Source organism: Phoenix dactylifera, chromosome 3, assembly GCF_009389715.1.
Source record: "Phoenix dactylifera cultivar Barhee BC4 chromosome 3, palm_55x_up_171113_PBpolish2nd_filt_p, whole genome shotgun sequence".
Lineage (NCBI taxonomy): Eukaryota > Viridiplantae > Streptophyta > Magnoliopsida > Arecales > Arecaceae > Phoenix > Phoenix dactylifera.
The window spans coordinates 6,076,607-6,096,419 of record NC_052394.1 but is presented as its reverse complement, the minus strand read 5'-3'; the positions used below and the strand labels follow the sequence as shown (position 1 = coordinate 6,096,419).

Here is a 19,813-nt window from a genome sequence, read left to right as displayed (position 1 = left end):
CATCGGGTCAAAATTTGTAGACGTGGACCCAGACGGGTTGGGTCGGGTCCATGTCTGCAAATTTTGACCCGATGGGTCATTCAGGTCGGGTAGGATCCGGGTCGAGTCCGAGTCAACCGGGTTGGGTCTGGGTCCACGCCTACAAATTTTGATCCGACGGATCATTCGGGTCGAGTCGGATCCGGATCTATGTATTCTTATATTTAAAGTTCTACTATATAATAGTAAAAAACTGATCCAAAAAAAATGAATCAAATCGGATCCAGGTTCGGACCAAAATGGGTGGACCCGATCCGATCCGAAAAATATAACTGGTCCAAATTTAGGACCCGATTCGGCCCTGCGGATCCTAAAATTCGGGAGGTCTTATGCGGGTCGGCAGGTCGGGTCACCGCCCGACCCGACGCATTTACAGCCCTACAAAATAATGAGTCAATTTCCGTAGATAAAAATTGTTCTCCACGTAGGGTCTGATGAACAAATTAGCCCTACTGATCTAATTGAGTGCATAGCCATAGCTCAATGATTAAGTTTGGAAGGTACATTGATCGTATTGGTGTACACGAGTTGGTGCCCAAACTTTGCATATGGATACTTAATTTTGGAAGGTGGCGCATGGGTTTTTTTTTCTAATCCAATGTGTCTTGATTGTGGCATCACCGTCAATGCAGCTCCTCTCTTACAATACAATGTGGTATACAAATGGATACTTATCTAATAGACGTATAAATATAGGGTGCAATATAGAAAAAGTTAAGTCTAACCATATATTTTATAACTTACCTAAAAAATAAGCACAATATTGAAAAATATATTTTATAATGAATCTATTAATAAACTTTCTTGATATATGTATCATAATCCTAGTAGAGTCCCTACAAGCCTAATCAAGGATCCAGCACTTGCTCATGGGTGTGCCAATCTATGATACATCATTATTTCCACTATGATCTCAAAGCATTTAAACCAGTGCTCTTTAATTGCAATGCAAAAGTTGCGTATTTCATGGGTTGCAGCCACAAAAATCCAAATGCAAATTGCCTTTCATGAGAATCAAATCCAAAATCTTCTCCAAAAAAACAAATGTACTGTACCAAGCCTCAACTATTAACTGTCATTATTTTTTTATGAGTGCTTTAATATTTTACTAGTGGAAAGATTTTGATACAAGATATGAAAGGATAGTTTTACGTTTTTTTCTCATCTGGTGAGCCAAAAGACAAGCGAGAAGACAAATATAATTTAAGGGCACAATTTGGGTCGGGGTCGAGCCAAACCTACCTATCTAACCCACTCTTTGGGGTAGGGTTGGATTGTTTTATAAATTTAAATAGGTATTGGGTTTAAAAATCCTAACCTGACCTCAAGTAAGATTGAGTTAAGGTTAATCTTCAATCCAACTCATACCAATCCATCTCTGCCCAACCTAACTTAAACCAACTTGACTCGATGTATATATAAATAAATAAATAAATAATCATATTTATGCCTTATACAAACTACTTATATATTTATATAATTTTATGTTTTATCTTGTCATTGACTGAAACTTATGAATGGCTGATGCTTCAGTCCAATATATTAATCCAATAAAATGCTTCAAACTTTTTTCCTATATTAAAATTTCTATTCAAACCAATTTAATTTAATTAATACGGCATAACCTAACTCAACATGACCTATTTGACCTAACTTGAATTTAGCTTAAAATGGGGTTGGGATGGAGCAATCTCAACCTACGTTCAGATTGGGTTAGGTTAGGTTAGGCTTTGCTTGTCCGAGTTATACCGTTGGAATAATTAGCCATCCATATATTTTTAAAAAATTGGGCAAGGACCTCGCAAATTCTAGACCTCTCGCCGAAGAGGAGTGTCAACGAGTCAAGATAAGGATGGCCTGCAATAATCAAGCTAGGATAAATCAAGAAAATCAATTAAGACTCAATTTATCCAATTAATGCTACAGATACAGAATTATACATACACAAGTTTACCAACCCAATCAGTCAATTGACTAAATAAAATATTCAAGCAAACTCGCCATAGCCAATCTATCTGGCAAGGATGAAATAAGTCAATGTTGGTTGATTTCGATGACAGAGTCTTCTTCGAACCAAGGAACATCTGCTCCCAAAACATTACAGGAATACGACAACTAATCCTAAGCCACTCGACATTTGGCTACAAGAATAAAAGCAAATATCACCATGGAATGCCTTCGACCTCGCACCCAAGAATCAATTCTCTTTCATCACAAGAAACATGAGAGGGGTTCGCAAACCGATCACTCTTTAGTCTTTACATAGCCAAAAGTTGGCTCTCAAAGTAGGAGAGACCCAAGTAAAAGAGAAGGTTGAAGAAACTGGGGTTGTGTGGGTTGCAGGAGCCGAGAGCGTGGTGTTGTTACGTATTGCTGGTGTTTTTAGCATGCAAGAATCTACCGAGATATTTGCTCATTGCGAGCTTACCGTGGCCTTCAGCATCTGATGGCATTTTGTCTAAGCTTCGATTATTTGTTAAATTAAATGAGTTCGAACAAGCTTGTTAATGAGCCAATTCTTAGTTTCTGTTTATATTTAGAAACCAAGCTTATACAAGATCCGCTCATTCATGAGTTGACCTCTGAATGATGTCTGATGAGTTTAGCTTGTCTCGTGAAGAAAGAAGCCTGATTCATGAACTGGTAGGTCGATTCGCAGCCCTAGACTTCTTGGGAAAGACAGAGAATGTTCCTCCTAACTCATGCCTGCACTCGGCCAGAGGAAGGACAATAGAGGAGAAGGCCTTCATTATTGATGCACGTATGTGTTGATATATGTCTACTCAGAAAAATAATATAGATTATACGTAAATAGATCAAGAAGAGCATTTGTGATGTTCCCATCATGATAGAGCAGCTTTCTTAGCAAAGGCCTGCATTGCTTCCCTTCTCCGGCATTGCTCTTTATTGCATTCCTCCTGAACTGTCTGATATGGAAAGATGATTTGCATGGCTTTTTCAGATGTTGTAACTTAGAAGGAGGGGGATGGGTCCATCATTTGCAATTATTCCAAGGATACTGTGCCGGAAGATCAACTTTAATTTACTTAAAAGAGATGCTTAATTCCTTCTGTAGAGTTTCTATGGTGGCACCCATTACTGCATTTCCTTCCCCGTCCTCCGCTCTTCCTCTGGTGCCCAGTGCGGTTTGACACGAGCTTGGTCGATTCTCAAACCGGAATTATTTTTCTCTAATTTACTCGAAAAATAATCCATCATATAATCTATTTTCAATCGATTCGAGAAAAAGATTACTGACTATGTGCTCCCATGGCGCTGCCCGTTTGCTATTGTTATTAACACAATAGCAAACAAGCTACCGTGTTAATAACACCTAATTAACAAAAGAACAGATGGAGGATTGATTTTAGAAATCAAATAGTATTTTGGGCTAATATTTCCAGCTAAATACAGCATTTTCAATACGCAAAACATCCTAAATTATAGGCTAAGGCACTGATGGATACTTTTATATTTGTCTGTCAATGTAAAAATACTTAAAATGCAAACCATCATTCAATGTCGAATTTACAAGGACTAATAGAGCTTTTGAACAACAGGCTCGATCCCATTTTCATGACAGCCATTGAACTGAGGGAGCAGAATTAACTTCATGCTTGATCAAGTAGACTACAGGTGAATTCTTCATTTACCAGTTCCAATTTCTCTGCCCTGGTGACAGCATCTATTGAGAGAGGTCTAAAACTCCGAGATGGTCCGTAGAAATGTGGAAAGGCGTTGGATTCATCAACCGCTTCATAAATTAAGCCCTCCCCAAGCTGTAAATTTATTTAAAAAATGATAAGCATGTATAAACATTACATTCGTAAATATGAGGACGAATGAATAAATTGTACAAAACTAATGCCCTTCAATCAAGAACAATAAAATCTTGCTAGTCAATTTAGAGTGTGTTTCGTTGCTGTTATCTGCTAGTTAAGGCGGTTATCCATTTAGCGAACCAAACATGTTCCAAAAGCATGGATTAAGTTTATTTGGTCAATGCCTGCAAAACCAATTTAACCTGGTTAACTTTATTTCATGAGGGAAGGTGAAATAAAGTTAATCACCGGAGCTTTATCTTCTCTCTCTTAAATTTTCCACTGTTTCCACAACTTATCCCATAAACCCTAGAAATATCAACCAAATAGTGGATAATTTTAACCGCTTGTTAGCTGATTTGGGGGTGATTGCTGATGGTTAAATCCATCAACCCCTTAGATACCTATTCAGCATCCAAACGCAGCCCTAGCTAGCAAACCATACATTACAAGACGGCAGGCCTATCTGATTTAGTCTCTAATAATCAGTTTTGGCATCAATTACTAGTTTCTTGCTTAAAGGAGGATGTGAAACAAGGAAGGAGCTGCCAGCAGAAGATGTATGAACATTGAAACTACATATATTCAATGAATTTAACAGGACAAAGGGATAGAAACAGCTACATATTGAATTTTTTTGTCAAAGGAACCATCATTTTCTAAGCTGAATGCCCTTACGAATGAGATGGCAGATAGTGCCCCTTATGAAGATCATAGCAGGGTTGAAGATTTATATATAGAAAAATCATTAAGTCCCAGATGTTTCTTCCAGTAAGACATTTAATATGTACTTCAATTTTCAATCAGTAATTTATAGCATTTTACTAAGAAAAGGAAAAAAATCTGATGACAAAAATAATCTACTTTTCATTCAGTACCATGTCACCTCTTAGGTGATCAGAGATGTTCTCAGGTAGTAGGCACAATACACAGGATCAGAAAGTTCACGCACATCTCTAGCACAAAGAGCAAACTATGACACATAAATGAACAAATTAGAGATGCATTCAGGAAATGCCATTAATTATAGACAGAATTTATAAATTATACTTTAATGCATGCAAAATTAACTGGGAGACCAACATGTAATCATCAATCCTTCTAATGCCAATCTCCAGCTAAGAACTAAAACTGCTCTATGGTAACTGCTTATATGGAGCATGCTCTATAGTTAATGCTTTTTCCATGGAAATAATATAACTTCACTTTCTCCTTGAAACCCTTATCAATCACCAAAATCAAAGGTTTCCATGTCTTAACTCTTGATACGCTTTCTCATTAAGCCTCTTTCCATGCTTGGCGTACAAACTGGAATATCCCCAATAAGATATTCCATGACAAGGCACAAAATAAAGTATGTTACAGGGCATGGTGATGAGTACATGGGATATCTCAAATTGTGATCTTGCAGTGGTATAACAAATCAATGCAGAAACACTACCTTCAGTTCTCTAACTAGTCTGCCATTTATTTTAGGGTGATCTTACAATTGTATTCTAAGTGGTACACACAGCCATCTCCATCACGTGGAGCAAGAAAATGAAACTTGAAATATAAATTCTCCTTGCAGAAACACTAAATTGGGTTCTGTGACTAGTTTACCAACAAAATAACTAAGTAAAGAACTCCTGTTAGACACCTCAATCTGCCATGTAGCTTAGGGTGATAGGCACTCTTGATAGGAATCAGTTTTGCAACTCCGTAGACACCCATTACCAAGTCCATCAAGTGGAACAAGAACCGTAAGCAAATTTAGCATCATGTTTCACAAATTGGTTATCAGATTTCCATGTAATTAAAAATACATATTTTAAGAATATCATCAATTATCAAAACATCCAAAGCTTTGTCCTTAACTGACACAAGATGGACCACTATGAAAAAATAAACAGTAGTTAAATAACTCAAACAAAATATGATTTTGTACCATTAAGTCCACAAAAGATTCAATGTGAAAGCATGGGTATGACAAAGATCCTACAAGGTATCCATGTTAAACCGCTTATGCTGTGGTTGTCCCATCCCACTTTGAAAGTAGCATTCCTCTACAGAATTCTTAGTATCCATAATGTGATATGAATATCAAAAATATTGGTCTAATTATATTCTAATAACATAGCTCTAATTTGGTTCTTTGTATTATAATCTTTGCCTCAGAAACGGATGCAGTTGTGGAGTTGTCTATACCTGTCTTGCTTGTCAAGAATTTTCTCATATCACAACCAAGGCTGTCCCCCCAAGTTGCGTGAACTTAAATTGTGAAACCAACAAGGTAGGTCCCTCTTCCTGCAATCATCTTCTATATTTAAGGATCCTCTACTTTTCAAACTTGACTTAAATAATTTTACCACGGAATTGAAAGTATCCAAAGTTTGATGGATGATAATGCGATCCATATGGCCAACATATACCAGCAAGCTAAGTCGTAGTGGTATGGTCAATGTTAAGTCACCTGCACAGAACTTTCTTCACCATCACAAGATATGATTTCTTAGCTATAGCCTCTATTCATATGCATGCCATGATCTTGGTACTGAGTTCTGCTAATAATGCAACCATTTGGAGAACTTTGAATGTGCAATCTATACAGCACATCCAGCATTTAGTCTTTTGCAAATTGAACTACTGTACAATTTAGTTATAACAATCTAGAGCAACATTTTTAGGTGCTGAAATGCTCATCCAATATGTAAGTGCTCAGTTGTTTACTAAGTATTCGAGATCATGTATGGCACATCTTTTTCTAGTTACAGAGATACATCAATAATCACGAGTAGATTCCCTTGTTGGCCTTTCCTTTTCTGTTTCATCTTTGAGAGAGAGAGAGAGAGAGAGAGAGAGAGATTATCTTTAAGACTATCAATGTCCAGTGAGTTGTTGCACCAATACCGCAATCATCCTACTCTTCACTTTTAAAAGTCTTTGATATTTAGTTGTGTGCTCATAATGTTTGTGATAGAAACCATGATAGTAGTGAAGTTATACGATAAGCAATGTGAAATAATCACTTTAGTAACCTTCCAAGTAGGGTTAACATGCAGTTATTTTAGATCTACCTAAATGAATGTAATTTTGATCCCCATCCCCGTCAATTAACATTCCACCCCTACGAAATAAGCTGTTCCGTAATCATCTTTATTTTTTCCAGTTACACGTCCTTCCTGGTAACTATGAACCCTACCAAGGGCCCGTATCAACAAAGTAAACTGCAAAATATGAAACTAGAGAAGAAACAAAGGTACTCATACAAAAACCATCACCAATATTACATGCTGCGTGATATATCAAACAATATGACCAACCACTTGTACAACCAACCTTGATCTTCCAGTCTTTTACTGATCCCCTAGTTGAATTCTAGTTTATTAATAACCATGAAGCTCAGTTTTCAAACACAAAAACGATGCTGAAACCATGCCTATCTTTTAGTACAAATGTCAAACAGCATATCTGCACCCATTTATCATTTAATCTTAACATTTATCATGCGCATTTCTCATTTATTCATGCACATTTTTCATGGCCTATCTTTGTCTGACATTAGGAACATATATCACATTTTACTACTTATATGACTAAAAAAATATTTCTCTGTCTTATCAGATTTCAACTATGAAGGACAGGGTAACTATCCCAGAAGACAAAATCCAGAATGAATCTTAACAAGATAAGATTTAAACAGCAAAATCCTAACTCCCAAGTAAATGATTTCTTCGGTACATGAAAAAATTACCTTCGCCGCGTCGACTTGGAGCAAGTAAAGATCCTTCCTTCCTTGATAAAAGTTGTTCAAAACCATCTTTACCTGCAGAAAGATGGCAACTTTACATCACCTCGTGGCTCAAAAAGAGAAAATAAAGAACAGATCCTTATATGTCGATTTTGATCAAATTTTCTCGAGGGTTTTGATGGGATTTGGGTTTCTTGTACCTGGCGAAGGTCGCTGAGGTGAATGCAACCAGTCCTGCGGTCGAGATCTCCGCCAAGCGTCGCCTTGGTCTTCTGCAGCTCTTCCCATTCCTCGTCCGTGCTCACCCTGTACACGAATTCTTCTTTTGCGACTCCCGCCGTCGCCCCGGCCATCTCTGTGGAGAGAGTGTCGGAGCTGCGAAGTCGCCAACCCACGAGGGAACCGTCTCTGAGACCTTTTAAAATCGGCAGAACCTAGACCGGGTTCTTCATCCCCATTCTGCTATTCCAAGTGATTCATAAAATCTAGTACTTGTATACGCCCTTAGCCCTTGAACCTTTATTTGTAGCTTTTCATTAGCATAATATAATTAGCAAGCCTGGCATCAGTTATTTTCAGAGATTTCTCATTTTGGTTGGTGGTTATTTGCTTGAGAGTAATTATCTTGCTCATATGGAGGCAAGCTGATTCGTGAATGTAAACTTTTTTTTTTTTTGGTATAACAGAATGTATATGAGTCATCCACCAGCAACAACCATCCTGAAGTCCGAGCCTCTGATGACAAAACTCGTACCACCCCTTCTGCTACCATCTAACACGCATCTGTCGAAGTTGCTCTAGAGAAAACTCGAAAGTGAAGGCTTTCAGGTAAAAACACTGTCTGTGGCACTGTGGTTTCCTTTTCAACTGTATATTAAAAGCCGGCTTATGATGGGCAAAGTAGACACAAGGCTCGGATAGGTACAAGCCAAATTGTAAACAAATATATTGTGCCTAACCTAGCTTGACCAGTGGATTGGGTGAGTTGAATTTGAGACCTTAATCTAAAATAGGTTTAGTTCAAGCTATTCTTGGCTTGTTCGTGTTGGTTTCTTTTTTAAGGACTAATTAATAAATGGATCATATTTGCACTCGCCACAATCAACCAGCTAAAATACATATTTGGATGTACGATTCTATGGAGACAAGTTATATAACGCTTTCACGAATTTTTTAAACCATAAAAATTTTACATTGTATCCACTATCCACCACTAGGTGAAGATAATAGTCTCTATCCAAGGGCCAAATGAACCATTAAATTCATGAAAGAAACATTTAACAAGATTTTTGCATCTGTACCAAGAAATTCTAGTACTAGAATAAATGATTGTTTGTATTTTTGTAAGGTTTGAACTCAAGTAAAACAATATGCAATACCCATGCATCTCATCCCTTTATTGGTATAGATTCTGTTGGTTAATTTGCTCATTTCTTTCACTTACCAATGGAGGAGTAATAAGGAAAAAAGAAAAAGGCTTTTTTTTTTGGTATAAAAATAAAGTATGCTTTCAATATTCATCATTTATTCAATAAGACAATGCAATTTTATGGATGTGCTGTCTGTCCGATGCTCTTTCAACATGTCATCACCATCATTCACTGGAACAACAACAAGTATATGAGAGGAAGATCCTGCATGTTTCTTATTGAACTAAAATTTTTACAACATAATCACACCTGCAGTTATTCATATAATTCACTAAAACAGTTTCTTGATGGACAAATTTGGAGAGAGAGCAAAGAGGGAGGGGAAATTAGAATATTTTATTTAGATGGTAAAATGAGGAGATGATGGTAGAGAAGGGATTTCTCTCTCGGCCTACTTTTTTAATCTCTAAAAAGGTTTGGAAAAGAGAGTTCAAATTATTAAGAGCCAAGTCTGGGTTTTTTTTTTTGGAACACTTTTTATTATTTTTTTTTTGCTATAACAGGAGACTCATACAATTTTCGTGTAAATTTATTCAAAAAAAATAAAAAAAAATAACGAGTCACGAAATCGCTCTTATAAAATAATAATAATAATAATAAAAGCCATCCAATCTATCAGCTCAATTTATCTTGATCTGTCCTTTTCATAGTTGTTTGTCACCCAACAAAAATGCCCGAGGTTATATCTCTTCTAAGTTCGGAAACAAAATTTCTTCTCTGCGGAAAAGGACTGCTGCAACTACTGGATTATGGCCCCGCTACTCGGGGTTTTTTCCTTGCGTTTTCCTCGCGTTGTAAGTACCAACTACTCGAGGTTTTTTCCTTGTATTTTTTCCTCGCGTCGTAAGTACCAACGTATCCACTTGGCACTTGGCAGGCACGAAGCGCCGCTTCCAGCGTTCTGAGCGCTCCTGTTTCACTGCAAGACGTCAGGGGAGATACGGAGCGGCTCGGGTGAGATCGAGAGCATGGCACCGACCCTCTCCACGGCCCCGGCGAGAGCTCTCAACCCCTTCCATCCCCCTCTCACGGAGCCCCTTCTAACCTTTCCCAGCTCCAAGCCTCCCTTCCCCGCATCGAGAGCTTCGCACCCCAGCGGAAGGCTTCGAGGCGGAGGGAATCCCCCTCTCCTTCCGGTGATCAGAGCTCAGAACACCCCAGGTACGCCTCAGGATCAGTTCTTCCTTGCAAAGATCGCACCTTGACCTTGGTTTTTATCGCTTCGAGCCGAACTTCAGATCAATACTTCGTTTGTTCTGGTTCGGTGTAGATTACGTTCCGGATTCGAAGTTCTACAAAGTAGAAGCGATTCTGAGGTGCGTCTCTCTTGCCTGTCTTGTGGTTTTCTTGGTTTCCTTCTGGTTAAATTCTTCACATATATTAAAAAAAAAAAATCCAATCTTGATGGTAGACTGAGTGGAATTTAATGGCTTTTCCTCTTAATTTCCCTTAAAAAACTTGCGCCGTGCTGGTGAATTCGGAAGTGAAGGCCGTGGCGAGTCCCGCATGTTTCATCGGTGAGACGGAAATAGTATTTATGTTTGATTCTGGGACCTGCATGTTTGGATTTTGTGGTTTTGCGGGAGTTTGCTGATAGCATTTGATGAATTAGTGGAATTATTGTGTGTAAAATTAGGGGTTGCTGAAAATGGGTATTCGTGGGGTGACGGTTTCTGATGTTCGAGGCTTTGGGGCACAGGGCAGCTCGACTGAGAGGCATGGTGGTAAGATCTCACCTATAATTGCTATAATTCATGTTGTTGTCGAGCTCAATTGATTGCATTCTATTGCGACAGAGTGTTTTGATGACAGAAACGCTCCTTGGTTTGTCTTATTGGTTTACATAATTTGATCTAGTTATATTTCTGCTTCGCTGCTATTTGTTTGTCACCAAAATGTGTGAACATGTGCAACATTTATATATTATGATTCACCAAACATGCTTGTTTTCTCATCAACAATCCTATGATCTAGTCAGTTCTGTGTTTTTTCATATGTTTTTTCAGGCGCTTTGTCATTTTTCCTTTGAATACATGATCAGTTTGTTATACGTCCAAAACAATTCTACAAGAAGGATTAAATCATTAAGTCTACATATAGAAAACGCCAGACTACATGATCTGAATAGGATGCCTCCTTCATGACATAAGCCATAGATGAAATCTTTACTTATTTATAACCTTATATATTGAGCAACACAAAGAGCAAGACTGACTTTAAACATCAATATGAGAGGAAGAAATAACACAAGGAAGATTCCATTTTTCTCCATCAACCTATCTTCACATTCTGTTGGATTTATCTTCTTTATCTTTCTTTTTGTCTCTCCCTTTCCTTTTGGGATACTAAACAGCAGCCCGGAACATTATTGATGGATTACTTAAGAAAGAACCCCATTCTCTCTGTCAGTTTTATCCAACAGCAAGATCCCAGGATATTCCAAGGAGCAATTATTAATGTTCAAAGAATGTGGAATGCCTCTAGGCTGAAATCAATGGGCAGAAGGCAATAAACTTCTCAATGGTTAGGTTTCCTTGGGAAATTTAATACATGGGTCAGCCTCATCTAAATCGTGCATGTGCATTAAAATTTCCACTAATTATTTGTGTCATCTCCTAAACTCCAGATAGCTTTGCCTGACATTTGATATGAGAATTACCCATGATAGCATGCTAAATGATTTTGGTAACTCTACCCTTTTGGTCCTGGCTATTAAAATCTTCACCTCTTTAAACTTAGAAGTTATCGGCAAACAACTCTTCCTTTTTTTTAATTGATAAATTTTCAATTGGTCCACACTTGCTCCATCAATGCCACTAGCTATGCCTCAGAAGAACATACTCTGAGATAAATGTATCAAAATCTTGAGTATATACTTAACAGCAAGCCTTTTGCTAATTCAGGATCACAAAATACTGAGTTGTACTGACAGAAGATTGTTGAACATATGATTAATAACCAGAAAATTGTTGTATCGACATAATCATAATTTTTCCTCTCCCGCACCTGCTTCCATTATGTGAATTGTTGGTGGATATCTTTATACGCAACAACATGCTAATATTTTGAAAAAAAAGGAACCAGAAGGAAGCTAGAAGAAATGAGTTCTAAAACATAATTTTCTCAATCCTTGGTGCAATGCTAATTTCTTATATGTAGTTAAGGAATATAGTATTGTATATAATAGATCTAATGAGCAAAATCTCCTATTGAATTGGTTCGGGATTAATCTAAAAGCGTATGACAATAAGACTACTTTTACTTAGACATCCTCTTCCTTTAAGTCTCTTCACTTTCTCCTTATTAAGCACATATCTGTGCTGTCACAGCATATGAAATTGGCAAACATATATTTACTCCAGTTAAGCGTTGAAAGAAAAAAAATCAATAGAAACACATGCAGAGAACATATCAACGTGGTCTTGCACATTGGTAACTAGCGTGCATAAGTTTATTCATTCAACTTGCTGACCATAGTTTGCTAGTTAGTAATTCCTAATGTTTGTTTGCTGTAAAATTGCAGGATCTGAATTTTCAGAAGACAAATTTGTAGCTAAAGTTAAAATGGAGATAGTGGTGTGCAAGGACCAGGTATAGCCTCTCTCACTCTCTCATATGGCTTTGACAAAGAATAAAAACATATCTGTCAGTTATTTATTGAAAACAGTCAATGCTTAACAAAGGCACCAAATACCTCATTTGGTACATCTTCCAATTGTATGCATGGTTTCTTATTTATTATTACTTTCTCGAGCAGCATATGCATTGTATCAGAAAATGAAAACAGACAGAAGCATTGAGACCTTTCAAGTATATGATTAATTTATCTATGCCTCCATTTAACAAATGAGGATGGTGCTTTTAAATGACTAAACTATCCATGTGCTAGTGGTAATATTCAAATTAATCAGACCATGTGATTTCAATCAGAAATATCACCATGCTGATCCCTGTAATACCAAAATTATAAATAAAAGATATGGTAATATGATCTGGATAGAGGGAGTTGCTGTTTTCTATACTATCTGTTCTATACTATCTGCTGATTTTATCTCCTAGTGGATATTCTTTCACTTTTTTGAAGGAAGCTAGATTTTTTTTTCCAAATATTGTATGGGTTCTACTTTTTTTATCATTTCTATTTTATTTCCTTTATCTAATTACGAATGATACTTTTGCACCTGATTCTCACTTAGGTTGAAGCTGTAATTGAGAAAATAATAGAGGAAGCAAGAACTGGAGAAATTGGTGATGGAAAGATTTTCTGTAAGAACTTTGTTTCTTGGATGTTCTTTTGTTGAAACAAAGTTTTGGCTCTAAATTTTTACATTATAGTGATAATCCAACAAAAATGTGAAAAGGTCTACTGCATTTTTTAATTTCTCATATATGTTGTTTAGTGTTGTTGTCGTCCACAATTGCAAAGTGCTGAATTTTCTTTCATTTAGTTGTCCCTCAGTTATCTCCGTTGTGTGTGGGAATTGTTAAGTTTGTTTGAATGTTCTACTACAGTGTTTATGCTTATTTTTATGTTACATGCACATAGGCTTAGAACACAAGCAGTGAGAAGTGCAAATTTGGTGCTATTTTGCCATTTAGATAAATAATTCAACTTTATTTTATCTTTGCTTATGGGGGATTTTTCTAAATTTAAATGTCATTATTAGTTAGCCAGTTGTGGACTTGCTTTTTGTTCAATTGGAATTTCCTAGTAGTACAATCATTTTTAAAATGTTAGGGAGTCGGATTGGCAACTCTTTCTATTATTTATGTTTTCTATGTTGAGAGTGCCAATCATCTGTTTTTGGGATGCTCCTTTGTCAAGGGCTCATGGATTCATCTCAAGCATATGTTCAAGGTGAAGGGATTGCTGGGTTCTCCCAAAACATTATGGATGAAGTGGTGAGAGAAAAAGATTAAGAAATGAGAACTGCCATTATGCATTCTCTGTTCTCTGCTATTGGAGGAGAGTAATGCCCATTCTTCACAAACAAGATCTTCTTGCCTAGCAGTCCTAAATAACATCTACTTCTTTGTCTTATTATGGTTGGGGGATGGCAGTTGGGTGCTGACATAGATTCTTGGTAGGGTCAGTAGATTTTATATAGGTTTGGCTGCAAGCTGTAGTTCCCTGGACTTTGATGGCATAAGCTATCCTGTTACAACAGCTTCTAATGCCTCCTTTAGTGTCTGAATTTCTACATTGAATTGGGGTTTTTCCAACTTATCGGTTGTGGCTCTCTTGTTTTTTTTGGGGCGTGGTCAGTGTTTTTGGGCACTCCTATGGTTCCCGACTCTTTCTGCACTTTACCTGTCTTGTTGGGTGCTTGTGTATGTTTAAGCTTCTCACTAAAATGAACTTGGGTGGGACTCTCCCGTCCTATTCTTTTTTTTTTCTTTTTTCTTTTTTAGAAAAAGTTGAGTGACATGTGAAAATGGGATTGTGTCCCCCTTTCTCTTTGGTTTTGGAGTCCATCCTGTGCATGACTTTCTTTCAATTTGCTTTTCTAACTTTGCTAAATACTGTAGATTTTTGTGAGGAGAAAACAATCTTACCCTGCCAATCTTGATTTTTCTTTTTAAAGTTGTCCAACATTTATCCACCTGTTATTACTATTCATTGATCCTATTCTAAATGCTCACGTTCCATGTAAATTGTCTTGCCCTTCATTGTTCAACTCCATGAAATAATTATGAAATATGCTGTAACTGATTGATTTGTGTTAGCCTTTAATTATGATATATATTTATTTATTTATTTCTGCCTAGTGAAGGTTCTTATTCTTCATTATCCTTGAATAGTAAGGAGATATTATGATATCTAGTCTTATAAATTGTAATATTGATATTTATCTTACGAGCGTTAAATTACATGCATTGGATTTGCTGGCTCCGGTATAAATCACTGATGAGGTTTCACTTTTTGCAGTGGTGCCTGTTTCAGATGTTATAAGAGTTCGCACAGGTATGGGCCATGGTTTTCTTTATCTGGGAAAAAATGTTGCACTCCTTTTATGGACTATTCTTATTACACGTAATTGGTATCCTTTTCCTGCGCTAAACTAGATATGATACTATGGTAATGTGAAAAGATCTTATTTCACTCCCTTTTGCATTTGTTTGCTTTGTTTTTTTTGTAAATGATGTTTTCATTTTCAAGATGCTAGAAAGAGCTTATCCTGTGATCCCATCTAATATTTGATAGATTCTAGCTCATGGATGGTATTCTGCACTTTGTTTCCATTCAATATTGTACCGAATTCTTAGAATGGTTTTGCCCATCTTATTTGCTTACCCCTAACGCCTCGATCCTCAGGCGAGCGTGGAGAGGAGGCTGAGAGGATGACCGGTGGACGGTCCGATATGATTTCTGCAGCATCTAGTTAATCAGACATTTGCTTGTTGTAAAATTAGATTTGTTCTGCATTCTGTATCCCTAAATATACTTATGCATAACTTGCAATTATATATCATGCAGCAACTTGTATGTATAACAAAATAAACCTTGCAACCTGTTACTAGATTGCTGTCTCTATGCCTACCACACATGAGTACATACTTGCACACAGATAAACACCCCGATCATCTAATTAATAACAGTTTTATGAATCTTGATGTAATTCGGACATTACTTTGCTAAAGTACGTGAACAAACAGAACTCAATGAAACTGATTGCTAATCTTGCTATTCAACAAGAATCTGAGTTTCTTGAAGATCCTTGATTGACCAAAAACTATTCAAGCTTCAATATGCTATTATTTGAGATGTTTACCTTAAGCAAAAAAAATTATGATTGGATGAAGAAAGAGAGCATTAGGACGACTAGTTAACATGATTGAATGGAAAGTACACCTCTCCGTTGTATTTGGAAATGATATGCTTCTACCAAAAATCAAAAAAAAAAAAGAAGGATGCATGAAGTTGTAAAACAGAATCTAGGAATGGATTTCAAAGATTAGATTTTGTGTTCCTTTGACCATGTATTTGGACGAGGTAACCAAGGTGTTGATTCGGATACTCCTTTTATGGTTCACAAGCTGCTCCCATGAAATTAATTTTCTGTATGTGCTCTATGCAAACCAACACCAACTACACTTAAAACGCTTTTTGGGTAGGCTAGCTACTGTTACAAACTTGCAATTAGTGGTGTAAACAAGACGAACATGAGTGAGCACAACCTGTTTTAGGCTCAAACTTCTCTAGGCCTATCTCGAGCTCGGCTCGAGTTTGAATCAAGCTTAAAAGACCCAAGCCAAACTACAAACTGAGCTCGAGGAGGACCCAAGTCAAACTCTGCTTGAATATAAATGAACCAGTTCGAGCTCCGCTCAATGTGATTCAAAATACAAACTGAGCCAAGCTTGAGGTTGCTTGAGAAGAGTGAAGATTGAGAAGGCAAGATGAGGGACGAAAATATTAGAGTCTGGGCGAGGAAAGGATCATGCTTCATTTCTAACAGTGAGACCAGTCTCGGATTTATGATTTATCCCAATCGCTAAATCTTCATCTAATGGTGAGAATGTTGTTACTGAGTATAAAACAATCCTACCTATTAAATCAACATCTAATGACTAGTATTTTTTTTTTAAAAAAATATATTTATGAGATTATATCAATATCTATATCTATATTTGCATTATCGAGCTATATAGAGCGGAAAATGAACGAAAGCTCAGCTCTAGTTCGGCTTGTTTACTTTTCGAGTTCGAAAAAAACCTCTCTCTGTGTTCGACTTATGTGCTAATGAGTGAGTTGATTTCAAGATGAATCTCGACCCAAATAAAACGTGCTTGGAACAGCTTTACTTAACAATGACAGCTCTCTGTGTTCTGAAATAAATGAAAGAAAGAAACAGAAAAGAGGAGAGGTTGTTGCAGAAAGTTCTCACAGAGAATTATAACGTCTAGTTGGTGTGCATCATGATATTGGCTCCCAAAAGGACCAGAAGCTCGTATCTTTCCACCTATCTTTTTCTGCCCAAATGATGGTGGAAACAAAAAAGCTTGCTCATGTAATTGTCCTACCATTCTCCCATCCATTTTGCGTGCCAGCTACTTTAACATGGACCTTTGTGCGGCAAAAGGAGACCTCCAAAACTGTCTTCTGCCATGTAGTAGGCTATGGTCTGCACCCAAAAAGAAAGGAAAAGGAATCACTTGTTTATAGCAATGCAAATTCATATTTGATTTTAATATCAAATGTTTGGACTTCCACACTTAATCTTGCTTGGGTTATTTAGAATTGCCTATTAGTTTCATCAGACTCTCATCTGACCCATTTAATGAAGAAGGGGACCAAATTGTGGGGTCTGGGACTCAAATTTAGTCTTATGGGTCAGGTTTCTCGGAGATCCAAATCAGGTTACATCTGGGTCAGAGCCAAATCATCTTGCATTCATGCCATTCAACTTTAACTTGATCCTATGAAGAGTCTCCCATCCATAGTCATTCATGAACGATTGGCTTTGATACGATCGAAGGAGAAACATTTTGAGAGTTAAAAAACATGTATCATCTGGCCAAGAATATTGGATCAAGGTAATTAGACAATGATGACATGGTAGGTAGACACAGGAGTTTGTGATATGTTAGTATTCGATGTCGTTACAGAGACGTTTACTATGATGATGCAGCAAAATATAAGTGCATATTGGAGTGGAAGACAATCTATTGAAGTTTCTAATAAAGGCCAAATGGCTTTGCCTCCCTCTTCATAAAGAACAGAAGAAGAAAAAGACAATCTATTAAAGATTTTTGTTTGACAGGAAACTGTGCAACTGCATCTGACGACTTGTTACCTTACGCATCTCGAGCTGCCCTCTGAGATTGTTCTTAATGATCCCTTTCTAGCAATCAGTCATCATCAACCCAACCATTCCATCTTTTTGGCAATAACTGTCATGATCAACCCAACTGCGATCAAACATTTCATAGGTGTCAAAGAGGCTATGTGGGTGGGATTAACTAGAAAGGAATTGCTATTGATGTTGAGTGGCAATTGGTCTTTGGCCACTAAAGACACAATGATATCTTACCTCTAGCTTAAACTGGATTTCTTTACTAACTAGAGGCAGGGGCCTGCATGCAGACGTTCTTTGTTCATTTTAACAATAAATCTCTTCCTTCATTGTCTTTCTTTATCTACTGTTGAACAAACAAAATATCTCTCACTTGTCGAATTCCTGCTCGAAAGTTTCTTAATGAAACAAGAAGAATTGACATGCAGTGCCAAGAATATCGTGTTTTCGAAAATCTAGTCTTTCCTCGAATTATCGTCTGTACTCCTAGTTCATCTCTTTTTCTAAACTTCGTTAGAAACGGAAATTATTCGAGAATTGAAGGCACATATAAGAGGTTTTAGTGGTTGGTAAATTTAAATGAGGCGATGTTGGTCCATCTAAGCAAGTGTACATATTCTTGTGCAGTCTGTCCTTCAAAGATATATTTGCATATATTCTGGTGAAAGATTATGAGGGCATGGAATATGTGTTTGTTGGGGTTGCAGCATTTGATGCTTCTGCTGGGCAAGTTAATGGGATAACTTTTTGGACATCTATATCCTAACACTCATCTTTTCTTTTTCTTTTTTGTTTTTTATCTCTGAAAACTGGGGAAGTTGAGTTTTTTTCTTTTGCCTTTTGAGAAAAAAAGAAAATTAAGTTGTTAAGGGTGGTTTTGAGTACTGGGGAAGAAAATGACATTGGCACTAATTCTGAATAATGTACCTCTGCAAGCTGCAAGTCCCTACATCACATGAAATGCAATCAACAAAAGTTATTCATCAAGCTTGATGGGATCTTGTCCTGAGCATATCTACAGAGACTAAGAGATCACGATTGCCATAGATCTTATCCTGATGAAAGAATATTGACATCAGGGACCTTTCATGAGAATGGTTGCACCTGGTTTCTGACCGGTATAGAATATGTTTAACATCAAGGGGTTTGCCTTGTCTTGAGTATAGGGGAAGTTGATTTCAATTTGTCACAACATTGATAAATTTTGACAAGTTTGTTCCCCTCCAAATACATTCACTGCCGAGCAATTGAATGTGACTAGGTGTTTTACCATAGCTGAACATCTTCAACTAGAAGAATGCTCACAGAAGAGATGTAACAATCCAGGACCTCATCCAAAATGGCTAGTTGGAAGGTATTATTTGGATTTTTTGATCATGTATAAATACTCAAGATCTACTCAGCGAATAATCGGTGTGGAACTAAACACATGCCCATACGGATCCTCATATACTCCTCCCATTTAAGCCCTGATGTCCTCATCAGGGTAAAGGTTCAAATCTAATCATAAGCATCACGATCGGCCCGTGGTCAGCCCTAATAGATCCGTGCTGCAGAGTCTCCTAGTCCACCTAGGTCATGAGTTGGATCCGCTCTGAAACCATTTGCAACAACCCAGGACCTCACCCAAAATGGCTAATCGAAAGTTATTATTGGAATTTCTTGATCTTGTATAAGTATCCAAGATATGTCTAGCAAATAACCGATGTGAGACTAAACACACGCCCGCACGAGTTCTCACAGGAAACATTAAGTATCATATTCGCTAAATAAATGCAGGCTGGTTGGAAAAAGAGAGATGAGCGAGGCCACAGGAGAAAGGGCATCCTGGTTGCCATAGATGGCAGTTCTCTCCTCATCCTGGTTGTTCAGCTTGTTGCGGACAAGAAATCAAAAGATACAGCAAACCTTGTACGAGAATATTAACATGGCTTGCCACTTCGTCACGAAATAAAGTGGGATGCCAAAAAGCATCTAAGAGATGGTTAGTGGGAA

At 37.3% G+C, this 19,813-nt stretch overlaps 2 protein-coding genes across 2 annotated transcripts; one reads left to right on the top strand and one right to left on the bottom strand.

Annotated features, from left to right (window-relative positions):
* Positions 1-3,480: 3,480 nt before the first annotated feature.
* Positions 3,481-8,073, bottom strand: LOC103700936. Its single transcript, XM_008782833.4, has 3 exons — positions 7,791-8,073; positions 7,594-7,665; positions 3,481-3,818 (listed from the first exon to the last, which is right to left on the bottom strand). The coding sequence occupies exons 1-3, from the start codon at positions 7,941-7,943 to the stop codon at positions 3,651-3,653; spliced, it is 393 nt and encodes a 130-aa protein (XP_008781055.1). The 5' UTR covers positions 7,944-8,073; the 3' UTR covers positions 3,481-3,650.
* Positions 8,074-9,711: 1,638 nt separating this feature from the next.
* LOC103700935 (nitrogen regulatory protein P-II homolog) lies at positions 9,712-15,561 on the top strand. The gene is made up of 9 exons (XM_017841310.3): positions 9,712-9,814; positions 9,898-10,181; positions 10,291-10,336; positions 10,510-10,537; positions 10,657-10,744; positions 12,544-12,611; positions 13,217-13,286; positions 14,950-14,985; positions 15,337-15,561. Exons 2-9 carry the CDS (start codon positions 9,989-9,991, stop codon positions 15,405-15,407), a joined length of 600 nt encoding a protein of 199 aa, XP_017696799.1. The 5' UTR covers positions 9,712-9,814; positions 9,898-9,988; the 3' UTR covers positions 15,408-15,561.
* The last annotated feature ends 4,252 nt before the right edge of the window (positions 15,562-19,813 follow it).